Source organism: Aedes aegypti, chromosome 2, assembly GCF_002204515.2.
Source record: "Aedes aegypti strain LVP_AGWG chromosome 2, AaegL5.0 Primary Assembly, whole genome shotgun sequence".
NCBI classification, from domain to species: domain Eukaryota; kingdom Metazoa; phylum Arthropoda; class Insecta; order Diptera; family Culicidae; genus Aedes; species Aedes aegypti.
In genome coordinates this window covers 178538260-178553795 of record NC_035108.1, presented here as the reverse complement: position 1 = coordinate 178553795, position 15536 = coordinate 178538260, and the positions used below count along the sequence as shown (strand labels likewise).

At 37.7% G+C, this 15536-nt stretch overlaps 1 protein-coding gene across 1 annotated transcript; it reads left to right on the top strand.

Moving 5' to 3' along the window:
- Nucleotides 1–2508: 2508 nt before the first annotated feature.
- On the top strand, nt 2509–3315 carry LOC5571374 (histidine-rich glycoprotein). Its single transcript, XM_001659606.2, has 2 exons — nt 2509–2595; nt 2666–3315. The coding sequence occupies exons 1-2, from the start codon at nt 2587–2589 to the stop codon at nt 3203–3205; spliced, it is 549 nt and encodes a 182-aa protein (XP_001659656.2). The 5' UTR covers nt 2509–2586; the 3' UTR covers nt 3206–3315.
- Nucleotides 3316–15536: the final 12221 nt, after the last annotated feature.

Below are 15536 nucleotides of genomic sequence, written 5' to 3'. Positions count from 1 at the left end.
AGCGGTGGATAGCCCCATTGTTTACGATGCAAGTAGGTACGTGAAAATTGCGTTATCTGTCACTTCGCGGGGGGGTTGGTATCAAGTGCCTTAATAATGCGTCTAGCATAGATCTTGTTAATTTGTAAATTTCTCCAAAATGGTTGGCCGAACCAATTCGAACCTGGCTTACAACCTTGATCTGACTTTTGATGAGAACTATTAAACTAAAGGTTTTTACAAAAATTGAGTTGTGTTCATGCGTAAAATTTTCAACTTTTGGAAATAATGATTTTCATGATTATGGATGCAACTCTCAAAGAATCATGTCTCACATGAGTTCTGAAAACGATATGAGCAGAAGAAATGCAGTTGTTACTAAAATTAACATCGCTAAAACTATAGTTAGTTATGATATTTTCAATATTACCGAATGTTGTCTTCACGGGTGATCAATGTTACCCCATATCGGCTAAAACAAAAAATCATTTAAACATTTTTTTTATATGTGCTTTAAATCTTCAGAAAACAAAATACAGTATACAGACATGAGCATTGGGTGTCAGTAAAAATATAAAACTTGCAACATATGCATGTTCAAATGACTTTTTTAAGAAATATCCAAAAAGTGATCAATGTTACCCCGGATTACGCTACTCCGTAATTAACTCTCACAAGGTTTTCTGAAAGAAATCCTGGACTCTTGAGGAAACCTTGGAGAATTTTCTAGACAAACTGCTAAGATAATTGAAAAAAAAAATCAATTGAATTTCTGGATAATATCCTGCAGGCATTGCTGGAGAATAATCGGGTGATATATCTGAAGAAATTGGTGACACAATAATCGAAAGAATTTTAGTGTGAATTTTTTAATTATTTTTTTGGATTCTTTAAAATTTTACTTTACAAGTTACTGAATAAATTGTTTGGACTGCAGAAGTAATCCTTGAATGAAATGCTGGAGAATTTCTTGGTCAAACTTCAATAGCAACACAAATTTTAATTATTGAGGGATTCCTGGAATAGTATTTATTATGTTTCCTCGAATAGTTCCTTAATAAATTTTCGAGCAACTCCTATGAATGAGATATGCATACATTCTTGAAAAATCATATTTGAAAAAGCCTGTAAGGATGACTGAAAAAAAAAATGCGCGAAAAGTTTTTTAGATCTTCCTAGAAAATTCCTCTCTGGATTTTCTTCGAAGAACTCCTGAAAGAATTTCTGCAAAATATTCTATAAAAAGAAGTAGACATAGCTGGAGAAAATCCTGAGATGGGCTCTGTGAAATTACTGAAAGTAGATGCGTTCGGGTGCTCAAGAATTTTCTGAAGCAAATTATGAGGAAATTCATCTAAGATTATTTTTGAACATCAATGGAAGAATTTTTGGAAGAATTGATTGATTGATTGCGTTTGAAAAGATAGCTGTGCAGCTAAGCAGGCTAAGCTGCTTCGCAATCGCAAACAAAGTCCAAATCCGAAACAACAACTACACGAAATGTCAAAAACTTAGAAGTCAATATCAAATCATGGAACATCGACTCGTGAAGTTTTCGCTATATACACATTAGTTTAAAATTATAGTTTTGAATAGATATCCTTTGATTGCCATGTTTTGACATTGACTTCTTCTTCTTTCTGGCGTTACGTTTATTATTATAGCGTTACGTTTATTATTATTATATAAATATATAGAGTTAAGAAGCCCTCCTTAGCAGGCTCTGTCCCAATGGGGACATTATGCCAAGAAGAAGAGCATATTGAGTAGAAGCCCAATTTCCTTGCTCGGCAATTTCTATTGAATTCACGCTTACTTTAAACCCAATTCAGAAATATGAGTATTCACTAACTCATTTAATAAACGGTATATTCACAGACAAACAGACGTCACACTCTCATCATTGTCCATCGACCACCTTTTTAACGGTTGATTCAAAAATATGGTAGGTGGCCAATCCGCCACCCACAGCGCTCGCATCGTTTTTGTTCGCGTTTGACGTTTACACACTAACGCCATCTGTTTGCCCGTCGGCCAAACACACCGATTTTAGCATTGGGCGTACATGTCCTCGTGACTATGATTTTGATCGCGATTTGTTCTAAGTGTTACGTCTGTTTGTCTGTGGTATATTCTTCACCCTCGTTCCTTGTGAGGACGATCACCCGACGGCTGATTTCCTCATCTACATTTGGACAATTAGAAACAATTTCAACCGTTTTCCTCACCCGATCATGTTCCTCAGCAACTGTGATGGAAATCCACCGGTTCACTTTGTGAGGTGTGGCACGGGCACGTGTGGTTCCTAGCTTCGAGATTGCTTTGACATCGGTCGCTCGGCTTCGTTTTGAAGGTCGAGCGCAAATTTGGCAGGGCTGGATGCTATTTTATTTATTAATTGAAAGAAAAAATGAAGAAGGGGTTTCATCTGCTGCTCTTTTTTTTATTAGTTGTCCAAATTGGCCCGCCAACTTTGAGTTTGTTAGTTGTAACTAATTGGATTGAGGATTGTTTACAAATGCCCTGTATATAAATGCAGGTTCGCCATCGAGAAAGACATTATTCCATTCGTGGTCGTTCAATCAACAGCATTCGAAAACAAGAAAAATGTTGAAGGTAGAGTTTGATGTGATGTAAGTTTATTGGTTCAAATGTCTCAATTTGGGTTTGTTTCTTTTGCTGACAGGTATCGTGCATTTTGGTGTTTGTGGCCATTACTGCCTCCTCGGGATATCACCTTCCAGCAGAGCACGAATATCACGTGGAATCGAAACACGTGGCACCACACTACCAACAGGAAGAGGTTCAACACGAAACTAACGCGCATGATAGTCACCACGATGAAGATCATCATGATGATCATCCCATGTACAAATTCGAGTACGGAGTGAAGGATGACCACACTGGAGATCACAAAACTCACTGGGAGCACCGTGATGGAGATGTCGTAAAAGGACAATACACTCTGCTCGATTCCGATGGTACGGAACGCATTGTGGAATACACCGCTGATCCTCATCATGGATTCAATGCCGTTGTAAAGAAGGTGGCCCATCGTCACCAAGAACATCACGCTGAACCTCATTATGCTCCCGCAGCTTATGACGATCATCATCATCAGCAGCAACTACAGCAGCATAATGAGGATCATCACACCCAGCACCACTATCCAGCGCAATACCATGGTCATGAGGATAGCTACAGCCATCAGACCAAATACGAATAAGACTAGAGGTTTCGCTTTGATCTGTGATAAATTAAATGAGTTCCTTAACTGATGGAGAATTCCAAAGAAATTAAAATAACGAAAGTAAAATATATGATGCAAATAAGGGATGTGTAGTATTGATTGCAATGGATGACAATTATCAATTTGGTTCAGGGTTGATCATTAACTTTTTGCGAGGTCTTTAAACAATTTTCACAGCTTTGGGTGCCATGGAATCGCCATAATCCTTTTAATGACTTCCAAGGTGGTAGAGACGTTCAGTTTTATCATGAATTCAATATTTACGTGTAAGTGATAGATCATCTACAGCAGTCAAGTCCAAATAAGTGAATTTGTTATTTTAAAAATACGTGCATGTCGAGCAGTCTGACTATTTTATCATTAGTTTGATTAATTAATAAACTTTTCCATACATATGTCTGTACATGTTCGATTTGAGAGTTATAATAAGATTTTTTCAATTATTTCTTAGCCGAGTGGTTACAGTCCGCGGCTACAAAGCATGCCATGCTGAAGGTGTCTGGGTTCGATTCCCGGTCGATCAGGAATCTTTTCGTAATGGGAGTTTCCTTGACGTCTCTGAACGAATTATATCATCGTACCTGTCACATGATACACGAATGCGAAAATTGCAACTTTGACAAAGGAAGTTCTCAGTTAATAACTGTGGAAGTGTTCATTAAACTCTAAGTTAAGAAGCAGGCTCTGTCCCAGTGATGACGTAATGTAGAGAAGAAACAGAAGAGAAAAAATAGTTCAATTATTTTTATTTCGTTACTTTGTTCTCTGTTTGAAAGACAGAAGTTAATTCATATCAAATTTAAACAAAAATTGATTAGCCTGACATTATTTCCAAAAACATAGGATGGATTCTCACAGAATTTTGGGCATGAATTTCAAACAAAACGTTTAATGTATAGGCAGATGTTATGCAACTTTTCGATAGACGTTCTAGTAAAAGCATTGGGAAGGTCTCAAGGCGAAGTAGGCCATCATTGAAATTTGTACTAGGCATCGATGATTTTGGATGATTCGTATCACGATTGCAATTTGATGACAATCAGTTGGTTTTGTGCTGACATAGCTGAAAAAGTGATACTTTTCTAAATCAATATTACTTGACTTAGTTTTGTTACTTTGAAATTGCAACCTACAAAGCCAACATGGATGCCAAACCAAATGACGGGCTACTTAGCCTTAAGGTGAAGATGTATCGAAGCCAGACTTCAGATTTTCAAAAGCACAAATCTGAAGAACTAAACATCCGGTTGAGCTGAAAATTTGAGGCTAGGCTTCAATTATCTTCATCTTAAGCATAAGCATAAGCATAGCTGACGAGATCACCAAGCGTTTCCGGGATTTAGTGTCTTCGGCAAAGTTTTTTTTTTTATAACAATGAGACCATCTACTGACAGAAATGGATAGTTCGTAGGTGGCGCCGCAATCTAACTTTTTACTGTGATGTTCTAGAGACTTGGCATGTTCAGCAAATGTGTTCATTTTGATAAAATTTTGGAATTTTTGAGAATTTTTCAGTTTTTAACGGATTTTTTTCATTACGAGAATAATATTTTCGTGGCAAATATTTAAGTGTAATTTAAAATTAGCGGAAAAAATATTTATTATTTCATACAATTATTATATCTGCCTAGAGTACAAGCTGGTTTTGGATTATATCTGGAATTCGTCTTTTAAAGTTTTTGGAAGTTTTCCATTTAACCAAATAATCGGAATTTAAACACATATTTGAGCATAAACAACCTAACAGTTCTCTTAGTCGAAGGAATCTCCAAATTTATAACTTTGATCTGAATCCTCTGTTTCAAAACATCCAAGAATCCAAGAAACAACAGGTAAAAACAAATCTACAAGCTCATGACAAGAAATTGTGCGCTCTGAAATTTTAGTATTTAGAGATATCGACAGGAACATGCTTTATAATTCAGCCATTCCATGAAAAACTAGTGGGTCACCGAATTCCGTGAAAATTTTCTATTTTGTTCCCTATCCGAAATAAGAATGCACGTTAGGCCGTCCCTTATTTTTCGAAAATGCGAAATGTTAAAAGTTCGTCGTTGTAAAGTGCTCGTTTTGGTGAGAAAAAAATCAGGTAAAAATATGAAGTCCGTACGTGGACACTAAGTGGTCCCCCAACGGCCCTGAAGGTATTGGGTGAAAATGATCCCCGTGCGTCAAATCGAGCTCGCTACTCTAGTGTACGCAACATGAGTATGAAAAGCCACTAGTAACAAATTGATAATCAGCATAGAATTTTAAGTAAAATAGTATTTTATACTGTGGATCTCTTCACAACAATGCACGCTGACAAAAAAAATCGGAATTACAAAGGGATCGTTCAAATATTACGTAACGCAACAGGGGGAGGGAAGGGGTCTTCCGTAGTGTTACGGTTCATACAAAAAATTTAAATTTTGCATACAAAAGCTGTTACATGGGGGAGAGAGGGGGTCTGAAATTGGCAAATTTTGCGTTACGTAATATTTGAACCATCCCGAGGAAAACAAACTTCTATGCTGACTATCAATGCATGCAGAAGAATTTGTTACTAGTGGCTTTTCGTACTCATGTTGCGTGCACTGGAGCAGCGAGCTCGATATTGCGCACGGGGATCATTTTCACCCAATACCTTCAGGGCCGTTGGGGGACCACTTAGCGTCCACGTACGGACTTCATATTTTTACCTGATTTTTTTCTCACCAAAACGAGCACTTTACAACGACGAACTTTTAACATTTCGCATTTTCGAAAAATAAGGGACGGCCTAATGCACGTGTTTTTGGATTTTTTGATAAGGGTGACCATTTCCGAAATAGGGTGACCAGAAAAATCACGATATTGCATTTTTTTTAAATTATAACTTTTGAACCGCTTGATTAATTTTCAATTTTCTTGGAGACAATGAAAGCTTAATATTTGACTTTTCAAGAAAAATATAAAATTACACAAAAATTATTTCTTATCTGAAAAAATAAAAATTTACCGTTTTTTCGTGTTTTTTAGGCCTTGGGATAAAAGGGGCTATTGCTGTTCTCATTTTTTTCATGAAATTTCAGAAAATTTTACTTATATTATCAAATTTTTAGCGTATGTATGTTGTATTGTAAGTTTTTTAGTTTTTGAGATATATATTTTTGAAAATAAGAAATCAGTCATTTATTATCGGCACACACTGTTGGTCTCAGCGCATTCGATTTTTATTATAAAAAAACATAAATTTTGAACAGCTCAACCGATTACCAATCATTCTATAAAAAGAATAAAAGCTTTAGATTTCAACCTTTCAAAAAAAAAAATATATAAAACTTCGAATGCATGAAAAAACATAAAAATGTCTAGTTTTTATATATTTTTTCATGTAAAAAATGTTTTTCAGAATTTTCACATTTTTTTCTGAAAAATTGAAATTTTAAGCTTTTATTCCATAAAAAAAAGATTGGGAATCGTTTGAGCTGTAGCTGAGACCTACACTGCCGTTATACGCATAATTGTCCCATGTTACTTTTGGTGTATTTTGACTTTTTGTCATCAAACAGTTTATTTTTACGTCTAGTTTTAGACAACACTTACTAAAAATTAACTTTGTTCGCAAACTCAATAAAAAGCAAGCCAAGTCAATTTGTCCCATTGTTGAATTTCCACGCATTACTGTCTCACTACTGTATTTCTACGCATAACTGTCACACTATACAATTCGCAGCTCTGATTTCGAACAAAATATTCAGTTCGCAGTTTTTAATTAGCTGTTGTTTAAGAAAATTATTCTGAATGTCTTCTTACGTTGGCTTTACATCCCATGTAGTACACAACCTGTTTTTTGCGTTTGTAATTTAGGGATTTATTCATCATTCATGCGAGCCTGACGTCAAATTTGATTGAAATTTTCAATATCAAAATATTATTTTCCATCCGTTTTCAATGAATTTGAGTTGAATTTTCAGGGTCTATCACAAAGTTATTCTAGTTTTTGGATCCGCGGTCATCGATTAGAAATTCACCGTAATTTTAGATTCATCACGGGAAGTACTAAGGTGATCCCACTTGAAGAATCAGTAACCACTTGAATTTCGAGTCTATGGCTTATGACAAATGAACTTCATGATTTTGCAAACCAAGCCTAAATCCCAATTTTGGATGACTTGGCCACATGCTGGGTTGTTCCGTATACCGGTTCACTGGTGGAAGTTAATGGCCACTATTGGTGAAACTGAAACCTGGCTTGCGACATATCAATTTTCATAGAATTTGCAAATCAAGGCTAAAGGTGGTTCAAATGTATATGAATGACTTGACCACATGTCGGATTGTTTCGAATTCCCTGTTTCCTTTGGGGAAATGGCCACTAAATTGTTGGCTCTGAAACCTAGCTGGCAACATCAAACTTCATAAATTCCCAAATCAAGGCTAAAGAAGGGTGATTCAAAAGTTTTTGGATGGTTTGGTAACATGCCAGGTTGTGTTGGATACCCTGTTCTCCTGAGGAAGTGGCAATTATAAATGCGGTTCTGAGACCTATCTTGCGACATATTTGCAAATCAAGTCAAAAGAAGAATAGTTCAAGAGGTTTTGGATGGCCTGGCCACATACTGGATTATTCCACATTCATCGGTGCAAATGGCAAATATGTTGACGGTTCTAAAACTTAATTTGCAATGTATCAAATATCATGATGTTGCAAACCAAGTCCACGTCTTAAATTCTCAGATGAGTTTCTGTCAAGCCTGCAGCTGGAAGTGTCGATATATGAATTTATTACTTCTACTTCATTTCTTGAACTATCTAACTTACTCATCCACTCTTCCTTTCACTAACTCATACATTTTCTCATTATCACAGGTACAGAAAACTTTGCTTTCCATCCCAAACTATAACATCGTATTTCTTCACTTCCCCATACGTGGCTCCGTTTGGCGCATGTCATTTGAGCCTTCATAAGGTACTTTAACATAGTCTTGAGGATATACGTCCTCTACATTCGGTACAATATATACGTAAGACCGCTCATCTTAAGCAGTATGCTTAGCACATAATTGGCCGCTAAATACTATCAGTGGGACTTAGAGTGTCCATTTCCCGGCCATTTTGCTCGTCCCGGGATTCGGGACAAAAATCTATGCTTGTCCCGGGAAATCCCGGGATCCCGGGATTTATCAAATTTTCAATAAAGGTAGCATTTCGGTTGAAACGGATGTACAAATTTATTATAACATTTTTTTTTCAATGACATAGACAGATAATGTAATTTTTCAAAATAATATAAAATTATAGCAAATCACATTTTAGATAAGACATTCTTATTCTGATGAAATAATCTAACAAAAATCATAACTTAGCTTGACTAATTACGGGTTTGCTATGGATTTTTTCAAATTCTCTATAAAACTTATGAATGGAAGTATGATAAAAACTTAAGTCAACATTTTAAAGCAATTTGCTTCAAACACTTGAAAAGTCATAAAAACTTTAGAACAAAAGAAACGATTAAAGATCATCGAAGGTATTGTAGATCATGCTAAAGGTTAATTACTGAAAATTATTGACTGAAATTTACTGCCGTGAATCGCAAGACAGTCTGCATTTTGGTCAAAATTGAGTTGATATCAGTTTTCATTATATCTTCTAATGATCTTTCAGCTGCACTAACGAGAAATCACTTTTTATTCAGTAAAATTAGGAAAAACGCCAAGTCGAATTGTCCCATAATGAAAAGTAAACGCATGTCAGTCCCACTGCAGATTTTCGCATCGTGTAATGCAAAAATGAATTATTACCATCTTTAAATTTTTCTTGGAAAGGTAACGGAGTAAAAACCAAATTATGAAAGTTTCATTGAAATCGAAACATGTTCCAATCTCCTGAATTTTTTTGAATATTTGTATGAAAACGAGGTTGAAAACTTCTCAGTCAATTTTCTCAATGCCTACTTTTTACAGATGGTACTGACTTTTGATTTGCAGCAGTTTAGGTGTACTTTCAATTTTTTTTATCTCAGCATAGGCTTATACAAACGACTTATGTTGAAAAAAAGCATTAAAACTTTCCAACTAGACAAATAAAAGTATGTGTTTCTTACTTGGTAAATTGATCTTTTCATGAAAATAATATCTCATTTATTATTTTTTCATTATGCTTTACTACTTTATAAAATAAGAATAATAGTGATGAAAAATGTCATTTTTTTCATTAAAATTTAGTGGTTTTCATCAAATTCTACGTACATTTCGGGAATCCCGGGATTCCCGGGATGTCAGACATAAAATCCCGGGAAACGGGAAATCCCGAAATTTGTCAAATCCCGGGATTTTTTGTCCCGGGATGTCCCGGGATGGACACTCTAGTGGGACTGTTATGCGTAGGAATTCACCAAAAACCCTGTATTTCTAGGCAGAACAGTCCCACTTTGCATTTCGTAGCTAATTTTACTATTTTCTCACTATACAAGCTCTTGACTCTTTTGAACACGTTATTCTTTATACTGTTGTAAAGATTTGAATTTGATTTATCACACACCTGGTCAATACGTGGCCTAAATGTGTTAAAATCTTTAAACGCGTTTTACTCGATAGCATAATTTAGATCATGGGACAATTATGCGTATAACGGCAGTTACAAAAAAGGACAGATTTTTTATTTTCAAAAAAATATATCTCAAAAACTCAAAAACATACATCGCTGAAAATTTGACAGTGAACGTAAAATTTTCTGAACTTTCAAGAAAAAATGAGAAAACGTTATTTTTAATATTTTTCATGTTAAAAACCAGTGTTTGTAAAATTTATATTTTTCTTGAAAAGTCAAAATCTTAAGCTTTCATTTCGTCCAAGAAAATTGAAAATCGGTTCAAAAGTTATTATTTTTTTAAAATAAAAAATTTGCTGCTGCTTTGTGTTGTGGTTGACTGGCTGAATCGATGAACTGCGGTAGAAAGTGTTAACAGTTCGCATGGCTGGTAACATTGATGCGATAAAAATTTATGTTATCACCATGCATGAAACGATCTCATGGAGTTTTTATGTGCAGATCTCATATGAGTTCTCTCTCGACCTCGAGTGAGAACTCAATGAATGAGATTTGAGTGTGAGTCTTCCAACACTGGCCTCCATACAAAACTTGTTGTTTCTTATGAATTGCCTGATACAATACTTTTCAAAATCATTAAAAAATAGCTTTTGAGTGACGAAACCAATTCGAACTTAGTAGTTTCGAATACTTCAACACCTTAAAGAAGATTTCTGCAGTAAATTAGTGACATAAATACGCCTATGAGCAGGAAAGCTTACCAAGTTGTCTAAAATCGACACATAATGCTGTCGACCTTTTTTGATAACGGCAAATGATTCAGCGATTTTCCACTGTGAAATCAATGCAAAGGAGTCGATGATAATACGCCCTCATTTACAAACTATCATGAATCATGGTGTATAAATTACGTAGTACTTAAATTGACTGCTCATTTGCTCATTTTTCCACTAACAATTTTGTTAATAATACAAATTATTTTGAAACTTTGCAGAAGTTCATTCATATTTTATCTCGGTACTTTTCATATGTTACGCTGGATATGATATGAAGTGTCACTTTGATGAGCTCGAATGTTTAGAGTGTATTAGTTGCCACGTTTGCCTTGTGTGGCACTACTATCACAAAAAAGAGAGCGCCAGAAATAAATGAGAGTGACTCATATTCTTAATATAATATATTTGGTTCTGCACTATATGAATCTGGGGGTATATTTGGTTCTGCAATATCTGGGGGCCTTCCTTAGTCGAGTGGTTAGAGTCCGCGGCTACAAAGCAAAGCCATGCTGAAAGTGTCTGGGTTCGATTCCCGGTCGGTCCAGGATCTTTTCGTAATGGAAACTTCCTTGACTTCCCAACGCAGCCTGGCGTATTTTATGAGCTTGATAATATCCATTTCTTTATATACTTGGTACAACTCATGATTCATGCGACGTCGCCAGATGCCATTTTCTTGTTTACCGCCGAGTATTGTTCGCAGCACTTTACGCTCAAAAACTCCAAACGCTTTCCGGTTGACCTCTTTTAACGTCCAGGGTTCATGGCCGTATAGGACAACCTGAAGGATAAGTGTCCTATATAGCGCGAATTTTGTTTTCGTCTGCAGGCTACGGGACTTAAGCTGGTTACGGAGCCCGTAAAAAGCCCTTTTCGCAGCTGTAAGACGTCTTTTCACCTCGTGGGTAACATCATTATCGCACGTCACTAAAGTACCATGATACACAAATTCTTCCACTACTTCAAATTTTTCACCACCTAGCACCTTTGCACGCCCGCTCTCCTTATAGCTCCTTCGAGAGCAATGTTGAACAAAAGGTTCGAAAGCGCATCTCCTTGCTTCAATCCATCTAAGGTTACGAAGGAGGTTGAAGTCTCATTCGCAACCCGCACACTTGATTTCGATCCATCCAACGTTGCACGAATCAGTCTAATTAGTTTCGCCGGAAAACCGTGTTCTACCATTATCTGTCATAACTCATTTCTTTTTACTGAATCGTACGCCGCCTTGAAATCAATGATCAGATGGTGAGTCTGCAAGCTGTATTCCCGGAACTTATCAAGGATTTGTCATAAGGTAAACATTTGATTCGTTGTTGATCGGCCCTCACGAAAACCAGCTTGGTATTCGCCGACGAAGGACTCCTCCAGCGGTCTCAATCTGTTGAACAGGGCACGCGATATTATTTTGTACGCCGAATTGAGGAGCGTTATTCCTCGGTAATTGGCGCACTCCAATCTGTGGCCCTTCTTATACAAAGGCAGATGAGGCCCTCCAGCCAGCTAGCAGGCAATTCTTCTTCTTCCCATATCCTTAACAGAGTACGGTGCAGAATTTCGTACAGCTGTTACAGTTCTTCAACTCCTTAATCGCTCTTCTAACCTCATCTAGCGTCGGGGGCTCCACAGCTCGTCCATCTTTGCTGATAATTAATCTGTTCTCAGACGCGCTCGTGTTCTCTCCGTTCAACAATTGCTCGAAGTGTTCTTTCCACCTGGCAGCCACCAAGATTTTGTCTGTCAGCAGGTTACCTTCGCGGTCATTGCACATGACGGGAGACGGCGCAGTTTTTCTGCGTACGCCATTGATAGTTTCGTAAAATCTCCGCATATCGTTTTGTTCGATGCTGTTTTGCGCCTCAGTAATGATGTATTCTTCATACTGCCTTTTCTTTCTGCGGTGAATTCGTTTCTCGGCCGCTCTAGCTTCCTTGTACCGCTCTCTATTCTGCCGGGTACCAGACACCAACATCCGGCTTCTTGCAACATTCTTCTCATCCGTCACATTCTGGCACTCCTCATCAAACCAACCGTTTCTGGGTCGTCTCTGAGCAGTACCTATCACCTCTCGCGCTGCTGTGCTCATCGCACCGTAGGCGACAACCCACAGATTGTTGAGGTTGTCGCCTACGTTGTATCCCCTTATCCGCTCATCAAGCTTCCGGCGGTACTCGTCTGCTACAACTTCTGTTGTTAAGCGCTGGATATTGAAACGCAACGGTCGCTGTATTCTTGTGTTCGTCACGGTAGACAACCGTGCACGAATTTTACTAACAACAAGGTAGTGATCAGAGTCGATGTTTGGGCTTCTAAAGGTCCTCACATCGATGACATCCGAGAAATTCCAACCGTCCACCAAAACGTGGTCTATTTGGTTGCAGAACTCGCCATTTGGGTGCATCCAGGTGTGCTTTCGGATGTCTTTGCGTGCAAAGTAGGTGCTGCTGATGGCCATCCCTATAGCTGAAGCAAAAGTTATTAGCCTTAGGCCGTTGTCATTGGTGGCGGAGTGAAGGCTCTCCGTACCAATTATTGGGCGTAAAAATCCTCTCTTCCGACCTGAGCGTTGGCATCCCCGATAAAAACTTTTACATCATGTTTTGATTCCGTAGGTCTTGTCGAGACAATCATAAAACGCATCCTTCGTGTCGTCGGGTTTATCGTTTGTCGGCGCATAGATGTTGATCAGACTGTAGTTGAAGAATTTGCCCCGTATCCTCAATACGCAGATTCGTTCATTAATCGGTTTCCACCTCATAACACGCTTTATCTGCTTCCCAATCACTATGAATCCGACACCATGCTCTGCCTTATCGCTGCCACTATGGTAGATGTTGTATTTGAAAGCTGTGTTGGCGACGGGATCCACCGCCCTGAATTCACGTTCTCCAGTTCTAGGCCATCTTACTTCCTGAATAGCAGCCACGCTCACTCCAACCTTCTGCAATTCACGAGCCAAAAGGCTCACTCATCCGGGTACATTTAACGTCCTGACATTCCAGGTACCGAGTTTCCAATCATAGTCCTCATTTAGTTGCCAGGACGGTTGCCGAAAATATCGTTCGTTATTTCTCCTTTCTCCATTTTTCGTGGTAGGTAAGAAATTCGATATGCTATCTTACCAGGGTCACGATATCTACATCACGATGGTGGGGCTGCCACCTTAGGTGTAGCTGACGTGACACAGCATTTCATACGCATTTCGCCGCTAGATGCCAGAACAGACGCTGATTAAGCCGCACCTCCTTGGTGAACAGACGCTCGAGACGCACCTCCTCACTCTAGCTGATGTCAGAAGGACAACAGTGCCCAGGCTGCACTACCAGCTAAGTACGCAACCCTTAGCTGACGGTCTTTGTCATCATTTGACCCGTGGAAGCGTGAGGTAGGGACTTGTGAGGACCAGAGCTATGTTGGACGCTCCTTCCTAGTTGTCGGCAAACACACGATCTACGAATGCGAAAATGGCAACTTTGAAATAACTGTGGAATAATTAATAACTGTGGAAGTACTCTTAGAACACTACGCTGAGTAGCTGGCTCTGTCCAAGTGGAGACGTTTATGCCAAGAAGAAGAAGAAGACTATATGAATCTGCAACTATCGGTACATTCATTTTGCAATCTTTTGCATTTTTTTAAAACTAAAAATTCAACCAAAAATTTTACGGGAGCTCAAACGGAGCAAAGTCCTTATTATTGTGACCAAGTTTTTTTTTTTAATTTTACATTCAAGCCTTCATGCCGAACCCTGTCTAATGTTTTTGTTTATGTCTAAAAGAGGGTAATAATATTAGGGAATATTTTTCGTTTAACGGTTCAACGAAAAGCTACCGCAGCTGTCACATCAATGATTTAATCTGGAAAATCATCAGTATCTAGTCAGTAGGCTCCAACGATACCTTGGATACTGTCTTGATGAATGTTGCTATTTTTCAAAGCGTTTACTCTTTCAAGCATACTATGATTCAATTGCTTGATTAAACATTGAAGAATCCGTCGTCGCAATCATCGTAATCAGCGAAACTTCAAAAACAGTTTTTCTGCTCAAAACTGGAATTTATTCGATGAAATCGTGCTCACTGTATATTGATTAGAGAATAATATACAGTGAACACGTTTTCATTTAAACTTTGTTGATTTTACACGAAACAACTACTTTTGAAAATTCTGGAATTAATGACGGATCCTGTTCCCTTAACATTTCAGTAGTCGCGCTGTTATATTTTGTATGACACTGGTGAAAAAACCTCGCTTTTCGATCACAACAGCAGCGTGGTGGATCTGACGGTGGCAAACCGCGTGACGATTGAAAGGGAAATCATCGAATGATTTCGAAGTCTGCGGTTGAACTTTGAAAGTTGCGGTAGAAGTCTGTAACTACTGTAAACAGGAAAAAAAAATCTTAACAAACGCAATAATAATCACAAACTGCATTGCAAGTTTTTAAGCTTCTTCGTAATTAGTTAGTAACAATTTGTTTTCCTATTCCAATATCTACTGGGGTATTTCCAAAATGTTCAATTTGGAAAAAAAATATTTCTGCAGATCCTGCCTCATAATTTTCATTGCAGGAATTCGAGTGAGTTGGAATTGCCTTCTCCTTACGTTTTTAATACGGATCAACAGTTTAAGATCATCAATAATCACGGATTCGAATTTCACTTCACAATTCGGTTTTGCAATGTCCCCAGCTTCAACAATGGAATTTGTTAAAATTTCAAGAGCATTGTTAATATCAAGTTTTGTTTGCAAAGAAATGTGAACATCACAAATGAGTATGGCAATGTGTGAATTGAATTGAGAAATATCGTGAAAAGCACTCTTCAAATATAATACTGTCGTTGGGCTCGTTATGCGAATTGTTGTACAAGCGATGTTTGGTAGCTTTTTTCGACTTACCAAGATCCAATTTTTGCAATTCAGTTTGAAGTAAGTAAACTTCCTGCCCATTCCATTGAGCAGCACAATGATGTTTTTTAGATTTGGCTCACGGATCAAACAGCTCGGCAGTGTTG